The 20704-nt window shown below is 35.6% G+C and overlaps 1 protein-coding gene across 1 annotated transcript; it reads left to right on the forward strand.

The window, feature by feature from the left end:
• The first annotated feature begins 2375 nt into the window (after window positions 1-2375).
• Window positions 2376-4148, forward strand: LOC120123471. Its single transcript, XM_039142357.1, has 2 exons — window positions 2376-2946; window positions 3773-4148. The coding sequence occupies exons 1-2, from the start codon at window positions 2476-2478 to the stop codon at window positions 3833-3835; spliced, it is 534 nt and encodes a 177-aa protein (XP_038998288.1). The 5' UTR covers window positions 2376-2475; the 3' UTR covers window positions 3836-4148.
• The last annotated feature ends 16556 nt before the right edge of the window (window positions 4149-20704 follow it).

Here is a 20704-nt window from a genome sequence, read left to right on the forward strand (position 1 = left end):
TATAAAAAAAATAAAACCAACAAAGACAAAGAGTTAGTATTAAAAGATAAAATATAAAATAGGTAAATAAATAAATAAAAGGGAGTGAAACAGAATTTATATAAAAAATAAAAAAATAGAAATAATTAAAATTCACGAATCGAATTAATTATAGGAATGAGCTGCAAGAGAAAAACAGAAACTTAATAGATTAAATAGCAAAAAAAAATAAAGTACTAAAATAGCACAAACAGAAAATTAAAGGATTAAAGTAAAAGGACCTAATAAATAAATATGAACAAATAAGATCCTCAACAATCAATTTAAAATAAAATACATGAGCCTAAATTGTAATAAAATCTAATTATGTTGACTAAAATGTATAAAACAAAATAATAGCTAAATAAAAAAAACAAGGATCCGAATAAAAAATTAAAATAAAGTGGCTAAATTCGAAGATTATTAAAATCAATATTCATTTTCGAAACACATAACAAAATATATGACCAGAGTGCAAAAGGCATTAAAATAAGGGAGCTTAAAAGTGATTTTACCCTGTTAGGACCAAAGAATAAAACACACTGAACATGAGGTCCTTATACGTGATTTAATCATTAATATATATGAACAAAACATAAAGCTCCTAAAAACTAGTGGCCTGACAAGTGATTTAACCAAAATGTTTTAAAGCTTAATATCTTCTCATTTCTTCCCACTACACGTGAGCCAGATTAGTTTTTTCATTTCTAGTTTTTCACTTTCTTTTTCTTCACAGAGCAACCATGGCGACCCAAATTTCCAGTAAACTCGAGATCCACACCGACCACTCAACTCTAGAGCCGATGACGACGACACCCCTACTCCGACGTACTGCAGCAAGGTAACTTAACTCTCTATCTCTATTTTAATTATTATTATTTTTTTAAACTCATGGATTTTACATTAACTATGAACAAAATTACAAACTAAAATTCTTATTATTAGTTGCATTCGAATTGAACAAATAAATTAAAGAAAACTGAAATATAAACTGAACTACCTTAGGATTGCTGGAAAAAAAATCTGTATTTTATTGCTATCCTCTTTTAAAAAACGAGAGTATTCCCCTTACAATTGTTTCTCCCCCTTTACATTGTTTTAGTATCTGGGTTTTATACCCTTACAAATGAAGAAAAAAACAAACAATAATGGAGCAATATGGGTGAAGCGGTATGGGCAGCGACACATCATGGTGGAGTTGAACATGGGTGAAGCGTTAGTGTGTTGTGTTGGTGGTCGACAAGTATGATCACGAGATGAGTGTATGCAGCGTGGGTGAAGCTGGCGTGGGGTACTGCAACTTGGACAAAAATTGGTTATTACAATTTTCAAGCTCGTCATCCGAGGCTACAATTCCAACTATGTTTTTCTTCTTAGATGACTTCTTCTTACCTGAAAATCCAAATGAGGAGTATCTTATTCCTTATCTTCTTTCACACCCTTTTCGTCTTCAAGATCATCACCCAAGACGTGCTCACTTGCCAACGCCACTTTCAAGCTCGGGAAACCGATATCTTCCTTGTTACCAATCCCAAATCAGAAACCACATGGTTCAAGGTTATTATTTTTGCCTTGATAAATTGGTTCCAAGTTCCAACATCCATTCACCGATGACAATCAACCTTCGCTCTCGAAGAATCCTTACTTCTTGTTTCATTCTTCCTGGCCGAGCTTCACGTCGATGGTCAAGTTTATAATTTCATCGATTCTACATCTTCAAGAATAACTGCTACTTACTTACCCACTTTTTATTGCTGGACTCCATAAAGAACTCGTCTTTTAAGATTTTATATTTTTGTAGGAACCCAAATGGCCAAATGCTACTTTCGTCTCGCTTTGGCACTTCACAAACAATCTAAGCGAACAAATATTGAAAGACAAAGTAAAGGTGCATTTGCAGGTGGGGGGAGTGGGTTTGAACTCGTCCAAGGTGGTGTAGGTTTCATGTCCCGAGAGCTCTTCATTTGCTTGCCACATAGAAGGTCAAAATTACCATTGACTGATCAAAATGACTGTAAAGAATAGAGGGTTTAGCGCCATTATAACGCTGTTATAAGATTAACAGTAGAATGACAAAAAAAGTTCAATGTCTAAAGTGAGAAAATTGAAACAATTGAAAGTAAGGTGAGTAGAATATGAGAGAGAGTAAAGTTCAGTGAGTAAGAATGTAATTTACCCAATTGTTTATAAAACGGTCGATTTTCCATCGATGTTGTATTTTGGAAAATCTAAATAAAAAGAATAGTATTTTGGAAAAATATCCACGCGAGAAAAGGGCGCGTGCATAACATCTTCACGAAACAGCCCAATAAAATCCAAACCCTTAGAAAATAACCGTTCCTTGTAATTTCCGTCTGTCCCTCTCTTTCTTCAACCTTAAATCAATCGAAGCGATCTAAGAAACACAAAAGATTGCTTTTATTTTTGGGAGGGAAAAGGGAGGAAATAATCCCCATCATGGGAATTACAAATTTCTCTCCTTTTCCCATTATTTTCCTGAGTTTCGTTCTTAATTTTCTCACCGCCCAATCATCACCCCCTCCTTCAATCTACGACCACTTGAAGCACAACGGCCTCCCTGTAGGTATCTTCCCGAAGGGAGTAACAGATTTTTCAATTGATCACGAGACGAACCGTTTCCAAGTGAACCTAACCCAACCCTGCAACTCTGACTCCGAGATCCAATTCCATTACGATTTCAACATCACCGGAACCTTATCTTTCGGGAAGATCGCGAACTTGTCCGGTGTGTCCCAGCAGGAGCTGTTCCTATGGTTTCCCGTCATTGGCATACGCGTCGATGATCCTGCCTCCGGTTTGATCAACTTTGATGTCGGCGTCGTTGACAAACAGTTCTCCTTGTCCTTGTTCGAGACCCCCCTTGATTGCACCGCTGTTGATCCTAATGATTCCTTCTCGAGTTATCAGGTTCGTTTCTTTTATTCAATGTACAATTAGGCTAAACTTCAGGTTCATGTTAATCTCGTTTCATCAACATCGTATTTACCCATAATGTTTGAGAAACAATAATGAACACATATGCAATTCTTTTAATGCCGCTTATAAACAGAATTTATTCGTAGAACTTCATACAAAAAATTCCTGGAATTCAATTTTCTGAAATGTGCATCCACATACACGTGCACACATGTTAAAAAAACTCCTGAGGAACATAGTTTGTGTAGGCATGATTCATGATGTGCATTTTTTAAAAAGAAAAAAGGGTTCAAAATTGAACGTCTCTCATTATTTTTGTGTGATTGTCATCAAATTGTGGAATGTGATTTGTTCATATTACTGAATTGTGGTTGGTACGCAATGTATTGAACACATCATAATAGATTTCAATATTACCTCAACGTATCAGTTGTATCATAATAGTTCTCAAGGTTATCGCAACACTGCAATCGCATCTGCATCCACAACAAACACTGTCATCACAATTTATTACTATGAATTTGATAGTTTCCTAATTGAGCATGCAAGTTTCATAATGTGCATCAAATTGTGGAATGTGATTTGATCATATTATTGAATTGTGTTCGCAATGTAACTTACCGACAGCATCATAACGGTTTTCAAGGCTACTGCAATATTACATCCACAGAAAACACCACAACCACAATTTAGTACTATGGATTTGATAGTTTCCTCGTTGAGCATGCAAGTTTCATTTGCTCACTCAAGATAATAAGATGGATTATGTTGTCTTTGACTCTCTATGTTCCTCTCTTACACTATCTCTATAATCCAGTTACCATCCAAGTTACATGGTACTGAAACTGTTGAAGAGCAGAACCTGAGGGCCACATCGTAGACACCGGAGCCAGAGATATTATACTAAAGTCTCAAGGTTGTTGATACACGTGTGAGATTCTATTCTCTTATAAATATTCTCTTTAAAGAGTATATTTTGATGGGTCATTGGCTTCCAGTTGTGTGCACCCACTCTCTATGTTGTATTCTGTCATAGTAAGAATAGCATTTTTGGTAATTCCAAATGGTAAAGCTGAGCAACTTGAGTTTTGTATTCTGGAAATTGCTGTTGCCTGTTGTTATGAAATCACCGGACATAAAATGTACTAATGTTGTGCTCTGTAAATGGAAGAAACTCTTTCTACTAATTTTGTTCTTATAACTTTGGTTAAGTATTGATTTGTGCCTTGTGTCACTTACCAAATTAATGGGGAGCCTTCAGCTCATGTCGGTCACTCCTTATTCAACACGTATATTTTAATATTATTCTATTTGTAAATACTTTATTTATTTTCTTTAGATTAGGTTCGTGGAGCTAAAATATGAGTAAATTAAAAATTTTGGGTTCAACAATTGTCAACAATGACAATGGACGGTGACCGGTGATGACAATTGATGATGAATGGTGATATTGATGAGCGGCAGCTGAAAGTAGGATATTTTGATCGAATTTAGATGTCATATTGATATTTTATCCAAAGTTCAAGTATCAAATTTATATTTTATTTAAAGTTTATCTTCAAATAGATTTTGTCTAAAGTTGGAGTCATGTTACAATTTCCCTGGGATGATGATGAATTATCTGCTCAGTGTAGTTGTCTACCGTAGGTCCAGTACTCTTAGATCATGTGACGGTGGATAACAGTTGGAATAGAAATGATAAAATCATTTCCTCATTTGCTATAACATTCACTGCTGGAGTGAGTATTTGTGCATTACGATGCATGATTGGTGTTTTGTCCAAACCTTGTACCTAACCTCTACATATACATGCAAAATATGGAATTTCAGAGGCAATTCCACTCTCAGACATTCACCAATTCTTGCATTTTCTTTTCTTTCCTTTTTTTTTTTATGAAAACGATGAATGAAGTCTAAGTATCTTATGTAGAAACAGAGCTTAGTATTTTTTATGCCAAAAGCTACTTCAATGAAAGCAACGCCGATCCTAGAGTGTGCAAAAGAGTGCCCCCACTTGATCTACCAAATCTGGTTCATGTTTCATCGGAGCACGGAGCCGGAGGAGATAATTATGCCTTGGCCTTGGCTGCCGACAATGGTTATGGGAGGACATTCCGAGCTCATTCCTTCCACGCAACACCAATGCCTTGATCAGAAGCTGGTGCCATTGCAGTTTCTATGACCACCACCAATGACAAGAGAAAAGGGTATGGTAAAAAACGATGGCTTTGGTGACTGTGCTGGCCTTGCTCCTGCTAGAAATTTGTTCAAGTTGATCCCAAAGAACCCTTGAGAGTTTGAATCAAAAACTCAAGGTGAAGATACTAATTTTTTTTACCCATATTATTATTATATTATTATTATTATTATTATTATTATTATTATTATTATTATTATTATTATTATCATTATTATTAAATATATATTAAATACATATATAAATAATTAATTACAGACCCAATTACAACTGGACAGGCCCAGTTACAAACAAACCAGAACCGGTCCAGACCAACTAGAAACCCTAAACATTTGGGGGTTTCAGTTAGGGTTTCCTAAACCCTAATCCCAGCCGCCTCAGCTTGTTGCCGTTGGATCTGGCAAGATCCAACGGTCCAGATGGCTCCAGATGGAAACCCTAGGGTCTGATACCCTAGGGCCACGCGGCGGCCGTTGATGTTCTCGCCGCCTCCGCCGCTGCCACGTCCCAACCGAAGGCTCCAGAAGCTCCAACGCCAGCCGTCCACGCCATGGCTACGGGGTGAGTCACCACTGGTAGTCCGGTGACTCACGAGACCCCCTCTTCGGACCGGTTCGATGGCCACACCGGTGGTGGCTATAAAAGCCCCACCCGAACCTGAAAAAAAAGGGAGAGGAAGACAGAAAACAGATCCCAGAGAGACAAAACCGAAAAAATATATATATACAAAATACTACCAACGATCTCAGCAGCAAAGAAACAAAAAAGAAGGAAAAAGGAAGAAGAGAAACTTACCGAGGAAGCCCGACCGGATCTCACCGGAACCTTCGAAACACCGAAGGTACTTTTGTAGATTCGCTCCGATTGGGGATTTTAGGAGAAAATAACACCGGAACCGTCCTTAGGACGGTCCGATCTATCTATTAGTAAAATAAATTTTTCCGGCCACCGGATGCGGTGGCCGGCGGTGACAGTCACGGCGGCACACGGTTGCCGTCCGGTGACCGGCTTCCCTCCGATGAGGGAAGCTAGAGAGAGGGCAGAGAGAAATTTGTTCTCTCTGTTAGAGAGAGAACAAAGAAAAGGAAATGAGAAGCTGGCCCGTAGGGCCAGCCGGTTTAGGTTTAAATACCCTCTCCCGAACGACGTCGTTTTGGGGAGGGTATTTCTGTAATTTCACAAAGGGTAAACCCCGTCCGAAGCCATTCCAATTTGTAATTTTTACATTCTAGTCACTAAATCGATTTTATAATACTTTTAATTCAGATCTTTAATTTTAATTTTTTATTTTAGTCCTTTATATTAAATAATATATTTAGGATAAATAACAGATTTAATCCTTAATTTTATAAATAATATTTTAATCCTTAGTTTATATTTTTAATTTATTTATTCTAATCCGAATTTTAGATTATTATTTTAGTCACTAAATTATTAAATAAGAAAATAACATGTTTAATCCCTATAATTGATTAATTATGAATTAGGTTTTCAATTTTAATTTTACTATATTTTAGTTATTATTTTAAGTATTTTATTGCTTTTAATATATAGTTAGAATCGTATTTTTTTAATTTTTATTGTTTATATATTTAAATATTGTTAAAAGTATATGATAAATAAATATTTATTTTAAATAAATTATTTTAATATTTAGTTTTCAATATCAAAGAAAATGACAGTCTTAAAACAACTGGATGTCCTATTCTGATATTTTAAAATTAAAAATTAAACAATATTATTTAAATTAATATTTATCAATATCAAAGAAAAGAACTGTCTTAAGGCACCTAGAAGTTCTTTTCTGATATTTTTAAATAAATAAATATTTTTTATATAATTTTGAAATAATAGGATTATAAATTAAATATATTTTTGAATTTTTAAATTTTAATAATAAGAGACAATTTAATTAAAAAGTACCAATTTGGGCGTTGTAGGGGTGCTAATCCTTCCCTAAACGTAACCGACCACGAATCCCTTTTATTATTAAAAAGAATGAATTTTGGTTATAAACGCAGATCAGTTCAATTTTTTAATTGATGTTTTCTTAAAACTCTTTTAAAAAATAATTTTTAGGTATTCGACCTACCTGACCCAAAAGGCCGATGGCGATTCCCCAAATTATTTTTAAAACCATTTATTCATATCGATTTTCCCGCCAAAATAAATATTTCGTGCCCGGACGAAAACCGGTTACGACAGCTTGGCGACTCCACTGGGGACCTGGTCAAACTTTTAAAAATCAATTATAAATTGTCTCCATTAATTAAAAATTAAAAATTTATATATTTAATTTTTAATTCTTTCTTTTCAAAATTTTTATTATTTTCATAATATTTACATATTTTATTTATTGTAAGTATTTATTTCATTATTTATTTTGTCAGAGGTATGAACATTTCTCCTCACACACAACACTTGCATTGCATAACATAAAGCTCTATAATTGAGTTGTCCCTTTTAAGTGGGAGTGAAAGCGACGTCTTCGTGAGAATTTATTCTCCGTGTCAGACCTAGTAAGTAACTTTCGGGGTTCATATGCTCTATGTTTTCGTGAGAATTTATTCTCCGTGTCAGGCATAGAGAAATGTATCCCCTCGAATTGAACTCAATCCACTTTAGTCTGTGATGGACTAGGGTTGAGGGTTAGCAACCCAAGGGGGCACTAACAAGAACAATTCGGGTACCTTTACTCTTAGATCTGAAACCCTGCATATAGAAAACCCTAGAAACTCTTCCGATCCTAAGTCATGCCGAAATTTTGTCTAAAATAGGTGTACACACAAGAGAAATGTATTCTAACTTTCTAGTTTATTTATTTTCTTTAAATTACATGTATATTTAAATTATTTAAATTTAGAAAAGCATGTTTAAATAAAAAATTATTTATGTAAATGTTAAATTTCTTTATTATGTAAACTAATTTATTTTCTTTTTGTGTGTTCTTTATTTTTCTGTTTGCATAGCATCATACAGGATAAAAGGCATTGATCCTTGTGTTAATTGTCTCATTGGAAAGCCTTCATCTATGGATAAAAAGTGTTCAAATCAAGTAATTCTGAACTCAGAAGTAAGACAGTGGGCTGAGGATTTACAAAGACAAGAAGGAGACAGTTTACAGGATGATTATATATCTGACTTGGCCAGTTATGCTCCAGTTTCATTAAAAAGAAATGATACGCAAGATTTGCGAAGCATTTGGGAAAGTTGGGATTCAAACAAAAAATTGCAGTTTTATCAGACTTACGGAGACATCCCATATTTGCTCTATGTAGAAGTTGATGATGAATTACTCCGAGCCCTAATTCAATTCTAGAATCCAGGGTACAATTGCTTCACTCTCAATAAAGAGGATTTGGTCCATACTATTGAAGAATACACAACTTTGCTACATATAGATGGGGCTTTGGAGAATCGAATCTATTCAAAGTCATTTAAAACTCAACCCTTTCGAGTTAAATTAGCAAAGATTGCCGGGGTACGAGAAGAATGGGTGGCATCACGTACAAAACAAAAAGGCGAAAGCGAAGGCATTGCTTGGACCAACATTAGAGAACTTATTCAGAGCCATCCAGATATTAAAGTACGATTCGATTTATTTGCTCTGGGTATATATGGTATGGTCATCTTCCCAAAAGTATTGGGATATGTTGAAGCTGCAGTGGTAGATTTGTTTGAGCAGCTACCGAAAAAGATTAATCCTGCTTCTGCAATCCTAGCAGAGACCTTCAGATCGTTTAAATGCTTGTAGAAAGTTAGAGGTGGACGATTCTCAGGGTGTACCCAGTTGTATATGTTTGGATCCGTAGCCATTTCTGGAGGACAGAAAAGTGTCATACCGACGCTTTAATACGGATTACTCACCATTAAAAGAATTTCTGGAGCAGGAATGGCCGAAAGAAATTAAGAAAGATATGTGGATTAATGCCTTTCGAAATTTACAAAGCAATGACGTGATTTGGCGAGCCCCGTGGCAAATCCAAAGGGAATTCTTTTACAAATGTGGAGATTACAACTGGATAATGCTGCTCGGATTATGGGGAGGAATTGGATATGCACCACTTCTGGTTATAAGACAGTATGAAGGTCGTCAATTTGTACCTGTCACTGCTGGATTACGTCATCTGAGTTCGCATTCCACAGCAAAAATTATAAAAGAAGTATCATGGAAGCCGTTACAGCTTGGAAAACAACTTTTTGTATCCGAGCTAAAGCAGCAAAAGAAATGCTAACTCCTGATTATGAAGAATGGAGATCTGTCAGAAAAAATGAAAATATTCCTCTACCAGATCAAAATGAGGATATCTCTATGGAAGATCGCATTAAGGTGGTTCCGTCAGAGATTGAAATCTTGAGAGCTGAGTTTGAAGCAGAAAGAGAAGGCTGGTCGAAAGAATTAGAGCAAATGAGACAAGATAAAGCTATGTTGGGGTTTGACATTGACTTTCATTCATCACAATGTGCAATGTTGAGAAAAGATAAAGAAAAAGGTGATGATGAGTTCAGAGCATTACAGAAAAATTACCAGGAGTTATATAAATCCCGGAAAACATCAGGATCAAGCCAAACAACAATACAGATGACCAGAGAATTGAACATCGAGAAAAGACGAGTTGAAGATCTGAAAGGAAAGAATAGCCGTCTACTCAAAAGCCTTGAGAAGGGAAAGCAAAAAATGGAAGATTTTGAGGTTGACAAAAGAGAGCGAATTATAAAAAGCAAGGCTGAACACCGTGAGATCATGAATGAAATGCGAAGAGAAAGGGATCGAGCCAAAGATTTAGAAGAAATGAAGAATGACATCTTTAATAAATTTGAAGGTGAGAAAAATATCATGTTCAAGGGATTTGAATCTGAAATGAACCAGTTGATTGCTGAACTTGAAGTCAGAGGCCAAAAGATGGAAGAATCCAATGTTGAAAAAGAAAAATGGGAGCTGGAAAGAAAAAATTTCAACACCAGACTTGAGGTGGAGCAGGAAGTGGCTAGCAATTGGATGCAAAGATGCAGAAACAAGGATGTTCAAATCCAGAAGCTTAATCAAAGAACACAAGAAGCACGAACAAAACTTGAAGAAGATCTGGATCAGTCTAGAAACAAAAACTCAGAGTTTAATGCTTACATTTTGCAACTTGAGGAATCGTTGTTTCAAGAAAAGGTTCGTCTAGGGCCTAATGATCTCAAAGAAAGTAATGAGGAAAATGCTTCACTGCGAAGACGCATTAGAGATCTTGAAAAAATTCTGCACAATTGTCAAGTCAGAATCACTGAGTTAGAGCAAACTCTTGAAGGAACAAATGAACAATGGCAAAAGTCAACTGAGTTCTATGTTGAAAGAAGTGAAGAAAGAAGTAATATGGTGTTCGAGGCCATGATACAAATGAGCGAAGTTGCTAGATATGTTGGGGAACTAGCTGTTGAAGCCAAAATAATTGAGCATCACGTTGATCCAGTTTCTAAGTGCGGAAAGAAGGTGTCATGGTTAATGAAAGAAATTATAGAGCTTAATAGGAAAGCTACGCCTTATCTGTAGTTCTGAACTATTATAAAGAAACTTTTGTATGCCGATGAAAGTTGTTCTATGACAGTTAACTTTTTGGGATCAATACCTTTTTGCATACATACATTTTGCATACATTCATCATTCATTTCATAATTTTCTCTATGAATAATTTTATAATTTTTTATTATTAAGATAAAATTCATTAATTAAAATTTGAGAAATAATAATATTAGAAGATTTTTCAATCGCAGTTATTCTGGCCAAAAGAGAAATACAACATCACTACGGTACTAGACAAGCTACTAAGAGAATTATGGAGGATAAAATACAGCGTATTGAGGAACAACATCGTAAAGAACAAGAAGAAATGAGAATGAAGCTGGAAAAAATTGAAGCCAGTATTGCAAATTCACAAGACAGTATGATGAAGAAAATAGAGGACATGTTTAAAAGGCAGGCTATCAGTGGAAAAATGCATGAAAATCCTGTATCTTTCGACCAAGAACCCGTATATCCTCTAGGTTTTCTACCAGAACCAATTTATCACTCTGGTACTACACCTATACAAATCAATGCTCGTACATCTGCATTACAAGAAGCCAAACCACATGAAGATCAACAAGAGAATCCTGCATCTTCAAGCAAAAATCCGCTTATATCCGATGTGAAAATAGGGGATCTTAATACTGAGCATTTAATCCCAGATTTGAATGAGCTGAATGAGAAACAAAAAGTAAATGAAGAATTGACCAGACAGATCAAGAGCTTAGAAGAACGAATGAAATCCGTGGAAATAACAGAATCATTCTATGGGTTTGATGCTAGTGAGTTGAGTTTGGTTCCAGACCTAATCCTCCCCATCAAGTTCAAAGCTCCTGAATTTGATAAATATGATGGTACTACATGCCCTTCATCCCACATTACAATGTTTTGTCGCAGAATGGCAGGGTATATGAAAGATGAGAAATTGTTAATTCACTATTTCCAGGATAGTTTGACAGGACCGGCTTTAAAATGGTATACTCAATTGACCAAAGCCAACATTAGATCCTGGAAAGATTTGGCTAAAGCATTTTTAGAGCAGTATCGCCACGTAACAGACATGGTCCCTGATAGATGGACTCTCCAAAATTTGGAGAAAAAGAATAATGAAACATTCAGACAGTATGCCCAGAGATGGCGTGACACAGCGGCCCAAGTTCAACCACCTTTGTCAGAAAAAGAGGCCACAGTAATATTTGTTCATACCTTGAAGGCTCCTTATTTAAATCATCTAATGGGGAATGCAACCAGAAATTTTGCATATTTGGTCATTTCTGGAGAACTCATTGAAAATGTCTTGAAAAGTGGCAAAATTGAATCAAATGAAGGGTCTAGTTCCAAAAGACCTACGTACCGGAAAAAGGAGAATGAAGTCAACAATGCCAATTCTTACAGCAAGGATTCATCGAAAAGTGTTACAATAACCCATCCAAGGGTTAAGAAAGAGGAAACAAACACTAATCGAGCAGATTCCAGAGGAGCTCGAAAGGAAAATGAAAGGTTGTCTTTTACACCTTTACCAGTACCATATGAGATCTATGATTCACTGTTAAAAAAGGATGTCATACGGCCCTCCTTTGGTTCCATGCAACCACCATTCCCTCCTTGGTATGATACAAAGGCACACTGTGTTTACCATGAAGGAATCCGGGTCATTCTATTGAACTGTTTGGCATTCAAAAGGGTGGTCCAAAATTTGATCAACACTGGGAAGTTGGAATTCAATACACCATCATCTGCATCAAATCATCATTACCAAATCATGGAGACAAAAACATGAATGCAATTCAGGAAGAGAACAGAAAGAAAGCAAAAACTGACATTTCTGAAATTAAATCTCCGTGTTGTTTGGGTATTCCAACTCTCTTTAGCCGGATAATTCCACAAACAATTCAGGCCAAAGCAAAATGAAGGCAAGAATTATTGTGAATATCATCAGGAGAAAGGGCATAAAATTCAACTATGTCCTGAGTTTAGGGATTTGGTGCAGAAATTGATGAACAATAGAGAAATAGAATTCTTTGAAGAAGAACCAGGGAAAAAAGAAGATGATGTTTTCATCAGAGGATTCTAAACCAAGTCAAAGAATAATGATCCGTGATCATTAATGTAAAATCATCTACGGTGATTCCTACACCAATAAAGCCGAAAGTATTTATCACCACTCCTCTACCATTTCCATACAAAGATACCCGCAGGGTACCTTGGAATTATACTACCAATGTTTCAATGGTAGGAGGATCTGTTTCTCTAGAAAAAACAGAAGAGAAAATACAAAGTTTGGGTACAACATCGACGTCTGAAGCAGTGAGCGAAGTCGGTTTCTTTACAAGAAGTGGGAGATGTTACTCTCCCGAAACATCTAATGCTTCAGAACAAGTGAAAACAAAAGGAAAAGCCATGGTAATACCTCAGAAGGTATTTGAAGATGAATCCCTTCCAGCATTTAATGAGCCTGTGACAGAAAAACAAGCCCAAGAATTTTTGAAATTCCTGAAACATAGTGAGTATAGTGTGGTTGAACAACTACACAAACAACAAGCGAGAATTTATATTCTTGATCTATTGATGAATTCAGAAGCACATAGAAATGCTTTGATGAAAATTCTCAATCAAACATTCATCCCTGAAGATATATCCCTCAATATACTTGACAGAATTGTGGGACATATAGCCGCTGACAATTACATAACGTTCACAGATGATGAAATACCGGAAGGCGGAATGGGGTCAGTAAAAGCTTTGAACATCACAACATATTGTCATGGTCATGTGTTGCCAGGAGTATTGATTGACAATGGATCCGCTCTCAACTTGATGCCTCTAGTCACACTTCAAAGAATGCCTCTGGATCAATCACACATGAAGAGTTATCAGAATGTAGTACGAGCATTTGATGGTACTCAAAAAGAAGTGCTTGGGAAAATGGAAATACCGTTGTTAATTGGCCCAGTCGTGTACAATATTGACTTTGTGGTGATGGACATCCACCCCACATATAATTGTCTATTAGGGAGGCCATGGATTCATTCAGTAGGAGCCGTTCCTTCTTCATTACATCAGAAATTAAAATTTGTTGTTGATGGACAACTAATATGCGTAGGAGCTGAAGAAGAAATCATTGCATCGGTTACAAGTGATGTTCCATATATCGACACCAATGATGATGCTCTTGAATGCTCTTTCCGAGCTCTTGAATTTGTAAATGCAACCTTTATTGCAGAAGGAAGTAAAATTCCATATCCCAGATTGTCTGATTGCACCAAGATGACAGTACAACAAACTTTAGGCATCGGAGCTAAAGCTGGGAAAGGTCTAGGAAAGAATCTTCAAGGGATTTCAGTTCCTATCAGTATAAAGATGAAAAAAGATCGTTTTGGGCTAGGGTTTAAGCCCAATCTTCAGCAAAAGAATAAAGAGATGAAAAGAAGATGTGAAGACAGAAAGGCAAAATGGAAAGGAGGAGAAATCCTTTGGAAATACATGTCTTTCCCACATTTGAAGACCACATTCAGATCAGGGGGAACAATTAATGTAGAACAACAGCTTGTTGAAGCCTTTAAAGAAGAAAAGTTGACGAAAGATCAGGACATAGTTGAAGAAGCTATGAATGGATTATTTATCAACATGATCATAAATGACAATAAGACTGGCAAATACTTGGATAGGATTCGCCCATGTTTTCCTGGAGAAACACTCACCAATTGGACCACTGAAGATATTCCTATAGTTTTTAATATTAACGCAGAGTAATATTCAGAACTAATCTTTATGTTTAGCTCAAAAATATGAAAAACTTTTTGTTATCTTGTAAAAGAAATTAGTTAAATATAATAAAATTTTCTTTAAAATTTTCAGATGGCAATCATTCTTACATTTTATTACATTTTACATTTCATAAATTACTATATTCTTTCGGAAATATGTCCGACTTAAATTTGCAGGTGTCCGTGTTATAGCATGTGTATTCCTAATTTAATCCGTGATAAATTTAGAGCATCCTATATGTCTGGAAGAAATCAATGGTGGATGAACTGGAATGTGATGTTCCTGCTGAACTATTAAGATTGGTTGAAAAAGAAGACAAACAAATTCTACCCCACAAAGAAGAGGTTGAGACTGTGAATTTGGGAACAGATGAAGAAATGAAAGAGGTGAAAATTGGTACTACTCTGACAATCCAGATAAAACAAGAATTGATAAATCTCCTTCAAGAGTTCAAAGATATCTTTGCCTGGTCTTATCAAGATATACCTGGTTTGAGCACAGATATGATACACAAGCTTCCAATCAATCCAGAATATAAACCAGTCCAACAAAAGCTCAGACGAATGAGGCCAGAAATGTTGTTGCAAATCAAAGAAGAAGTGATGAAATAGATCAATGCAGGTTTCCTACAGGCATCTAATACCAGAATGGGTAGCCAACATTGTTCCGTACCAAAGAAAAATGGGAAAGTTCGAATGTGTGTGGATTACAGAGATCTCAACAAAGCTAGTCCAAAAGATAGCTTTCCATTACCCCACATAGACATTGGTGGACAATACTGCAGGGCACGCGTGGTTTTCATTTATGGATGGATTTTCAGGATATAATCAGATAAAAAATGAATCCTGAAGACATGGAAAAAAACATTTATAACCATGTGGGGCACATTCTGTTATAAAGTGATGCCATTTGGATTGAAAAATGCACAGGGGCACATATCAAAGAGCCATGGTAATTTGTTTCATGACATGATGCACAAAGAGATTGACGTATATGTGGATGACATGATGCCAAATCCCGAACTGAAGAAGAACATATTAAAAATCTGAGAAAGCTTTTCCAGAGATTGAGGAAGTATCAATTAAAGCTCAACCCCGCAAAATGCACTTTCGGGGTAACTTCTGGAAAACTTTTGGGATTTGTGGTCAGCAAAAAAAGGAATCGAGATTGATCCAGATAAAGTAAAAGCAATTCAGATCTTTCACCACCCAATACAAAAAGAAGTTCGAGGCTTTTGGGGAGATTAAATTATATATCTCGGTTCATTTCTCAATTAACTGACAAATGTGATCCAGTGTTCAAATTACTTCGAAAGAACAATCCTGAAGTCTGGAATGAAGCATGTCAAGAAGCTTTGGATATTATTAAGAAATACTTATCCAATGCCCCAATTTTAGTATCACCAATGCCTGATAGACCATTAATTCTCTACTTGACGGTTTTCAAAAATTCGATGGGATGTGTACTAGGACAACATGATGAATCTGGAAGAAAAGAAAAGTATTTATTATCTGAGCAAGAAATTTACTGATTGTGAAGTTCGATATCCCCCAATACAAAATTATGTGTGCTTTGGTGTGGACTACTCGAAGACTCAGACAATATATGTTATACCATATACTTGGTTGATATCAAAACTTGATCCTTTGAAATTCTTAATGGAATCACAGCTTTGACAGGCAGAATGGCTAGATGGCAGATGTATTATCTGTGTTAATTTCTCCAGAAAATGTATTATCCCTTTACAAGTAAACTGGAGTTCTTTTGCACCAATAACATGGCGGAATATGAAGCTTGTGTCATGGGATTGAAAGCAGCTATAGAAAGAAAAATCAAATTTCTCAAGATATATGGAGATTCATCGTTAGTGGTGTATCAATTGCGAGGAGAATGGGAAACAAAAGATCCCAAATTGTTGGAATACCAAAATTTTATCCTTGAATTAGTGAAGGAATTTGAGAAAGTTACCTTCAATTATCTCCCTCGAGAAGAAAATCAAATGGCAGATGCTTTGGCTACATTAGCTGCTATGTTTCAAGCAACTAAGAAAGTTGATATGATGCCAATCAAAATGCAAGTATATGAAATTCCTGCACATTGTTATAGTGTGGAAGAAGAAGTAGATGGTAAACCATGGTATCATGATATCTTGCAATATATAAAAAAATCAAAGTTATCCACCAAATGCATCAGAAATTGATAAAAGAACCTTGAGAAGAATGGTTGCTGGATATTTTCTTGATGGAGAGATTATGTATAGAAGAAGCAGTGATCAAATGCTATTGAGATGTTTAAATACCAGCGAAGCTCGAAACGTCATTGAAGAAGTACATAGTGGAATATGTGGAACACATGCAAATGGTCTTTCCATGGCCAGAAAAATAATGAGATATGGATACTATTGGGCTACCATGCACACAGATTGCATTGATTATGCAAGGAAATGTCATAAATGCCAGATATATGCAGACAAGATTCATATACCCCCATCTCCTTTACATGTAATGACAGCACCCTGGCCATTTTCTATGTGGGGAATAGATGTCATTGGTGCAATCACACCAAAAGCATCGAATGGACATTGTTTCATCCTTGTGGCAATTGATTATTTTACCAAATGGGTTGAAGCTGCTTCATATACCAATATTAAGAGATCCACAGTCTGCAAATTCATAAAGAAAGAGATAGTTTGCCGGTATGGCCTACCAGAAAGGATCATTACAGATAATGCTCTGAACCTGAACAACAAAATGATGACTGAACTTTGTGCACAGTTTAAGATCAAACATGCAAACTCAGTGGCATATCGTCCAAAGATGAATGGGGCAGTTGAAGCAGCAAACAAGAACATCAAGAGAATCATTACAAAGACCACTGAAACTTACAAAGATTGGCACGAGAAGTTACATTTTGCTTTATATGCATACCGAACTACTGTTCGAACATCTACTGGGGCAACACCTTTTTCTTTAGTCTATGGGATGGAAGCAGTCTTACCAATTGAAGTTGAGATTCCATCGCTTCGAATATTGAGAGAAACAAAATTGGATGAATCTGAATGGATCCAAGCTAGAGTTGATCAATTGAACCTTGTTGAGGAGAAAAGATTGAAAGCTATTTGCCATGGACAGATGTATCAAAAACGGATGATGAGGTCTCATGAAAAAAAAGTACATCCAAGAGAATTCCAAGAGGGTGATCTAGTACTAAAAAATATCTTGCCTATACATAAAGATTTCCGTGGGAAATGGATGCCTAATTGGGAAGGGCCATACGTTGTAAAAAAGGCTTTTTCCGGAGGAGCATTGATCTTGACAGAAATAGAGGGAAAAATTCTGAGAAATCCAATAAACTCGGATTCTGTCAAGAAATATTATGCTTGAAGAAAAAAAGAAAGAAAAAAGAAAGAAAAGAGAAAAAGAAAAAAAAAGAAAAAAAAAGAGAAAAAAGAAAAAGGGGGGTCAAGGTGAAAACCCGCAAAGGGCATCTTGTAACCAAGGGAAGGATTTGAGTTGAAAACCTGAAAAGGCAGCTCAAATGCAGGTTGATATTAGGCATCTGGCAATTGAACCCTCTTAAGATTTTGACATTTTGGAAGAAACTTCACATCTACAAGCATTTCGACAACATTTGAGATCTTCCAGACAAAAGCTTACATCATTTCTCTAAATTGTGTCAACTTGATTAATTTAGAAATACTTATGCTTATAATTTGTTGAGACATTTGAATTTTTATCATTCTTATGCTTGCCATAACTTTGAATACAATTCTATCTATTTCAAGTTCAATTTATTTGAGATTCAATTTATTTTTGAAAATTCAATTTATTCTTTTATTGAATTAACATAATTTTGAAATAATTTAAAGATTCCTGAATATCACTTTATGATAATACTTTTAAATACATGGAATACAAAGTAAGCAAATCATCACTATCTTAAAGCCATGAACATTAAGATTGTTACACGAGATGCTACCGACAACAAGGTCGAATCCGCCAAATCTATTCATCAATTGCTCCAACCGATCACCATTCAGTTCTTGCACATCTGTTTTCAAAGATATACTAAGACAGTAGAAGGCGATCTTTGCAGCACTGATTCTAGCAAAAAGAAACAAGATATTGATATCACTAGGAAACATGTCTCTATACAGATCCTTGTGTATGGTTTTTAAGGAAACCTAGAAGTATTTCCACCTCATCAGGTACAAGTAGAGCAACTTTATTCCTTCCAACCCATACTAGATTCCATTTTCAGCACTCATCAAGAACACACTTCTAGACACTCGAAGGTGGCTCATTGTCATAAGCTTCAAGAACCTTACAGATCCTTTCTGTCAATTTGGCACTTCCTGTACATGTTTATAAACAATTCAACTTTGTTCTTGGATTCCAAGAAGGCCATCATTTCTTGGTCAATGGAAAAGCATCAGCACATGGAGGAAGCAGAATAAGAGAAACTCTGTTCTTAATTGGCAGAATTATGAATATAGCCCTTTTCAGTGTAGTAGCATGGAAATGCTTCGAATCTACAAATTCTGGCTCTACATCAAATAAGCATTATGATATCCTAGTCCAAACATTAACTAGAAGATGAATGTGCTCATAGCATCTTCTGGAAGTGTTCTTTGAGTTATCTGATCTGGTTAGACAGAACCAATCATTAACTAGAAGATGAATGTGCTCATAGCATCTTCTGGAAGTGTTCTTTGAGTTATCTGATCTGGTTAGACAGAACCAATCATTGAATTTAGAAGATGAATGTGCTCATAGAATCTTCTGGAAGTGTTCTTTGAGTTATCTGATCTGGTTGGACAGAACCAATCATTGAATTTGGAAGATGAATGTGTTCATAGCATCTTCTGGAAGTGTTCTTTGAGTTATTTAATCTGGTTTGGTAAGAACTACAGAACCAATCATTGGAATTAAAAGATGAACTGCATGATCATCTTCATTAAGAAGTTTCTTTTCAAGCTTCTTTTGCTTATTCCTTTCCTAAAAATCATAGCACAAGTTTCGCCTTTTCTTGTAATTGGGATCATCACATAATGGCTTCCCATCTTTTACCGGAAGAAGTGCGTCAGCATCTTTAGTCATTTGAGCACCACATATAAAATTTATCAATTCTGCAATTGATGAATCTGGACCACGTCTCTACATGGCTATTGAAGCTTCAGCATCTGAGAATCCCATTTTTGTCAAGTATAACAGTTTATTCTCCTCAGCAGAATCAGAATTCAAGATTTCTCGGTATTAGAAGAACTATCGATATCTGTGAAATCATCTTGAAAGGTCACTTCATAATCAGATGAGTTGTTATCAGAATCAACATGTTGTATGAATACAAGTTTTTCAAGAGCCTATACTATTGAGTTTTATTCTCAAGAGGTTTTGTTACATAATATCTACATCTACATTTGTCAAAGATGATAGATTCTCTGATTTGAAGAAGAAAGATCTATTGGGTTTTTACAATTGAAGAAATACTCAATTCACCAGTCTGAAATCAAATAAATTAACATTCATGCATCATATTTTAGGTGTTTACAAAAATAGGTGCATTTTCATTCATTTTCATCTATGTTGAATTTTTAACAGGAATTTCAAAGATTTTAGCAAAGATTCAAATCTATCATTTGATGTATTGACATTTCCAGAGAAGGTTCATAATGAGAAGAACTCATCTGAAGAAGGAAGAAGAAGTTCATAATGAGAAGAATTTGTTCAACCTTTTGTCTGAATTCATCATTTGATGGATTATTTTGCCAGAGAAGGTTCATAATGAGAAGAACTCATCTGAAGAAGGAAGAAGAAGTTCATAATGAGAAGAATTTGTTCAACCTTTTGTCTGAATTCATCACTTGATGGATTATTTTTGCCAGAGAAGGTTCATAATGAGAAGAACTCATCTGAAGAAGAAGTTCATAATGAGAAGAATTTGTTCAACCTTTTGTCTGAATTCATCACTTGATGGATTATTTTTGCCAGAGAAGGTTCATAATGAGAAGAACTCATCTGAAGAAGGAAGAAGAAGTTCATAATGAGAAGAATTTGTTCAACCTTTTGTCTGAATTCATCACTTGATGGATTATTTTTGCCAGAGAAGGTTCATAATGAGAAGAACTCATCTGAAGAAGGAAGAAGAAGTTCATAATGAGAAGAATTTGTTCAACCTTTTGTCTGAATTCATCATTTGATGGATTATTTTTGCCAGAGAAGGTTCATAATGAGAAG

The sequence above is a fragment of the Hibiscus syriacus genome, unplaced genomic scaffold (genome assembly GCF_006381635.1).
Source record: "Hibiscus syriacus cultivar Baekdansim isolate YM2019G1 unplaced genomic scaffold, ASM638163v2 tig00110393_pilon, whole genome shotgun sequence".
Lineage (NCBI taxonomy): Eukaryota > Viridiplantae > Streptophyta > Magnoliopsida > Malvales > Malvaceae > Hibiscus > Hibiscus syriacus.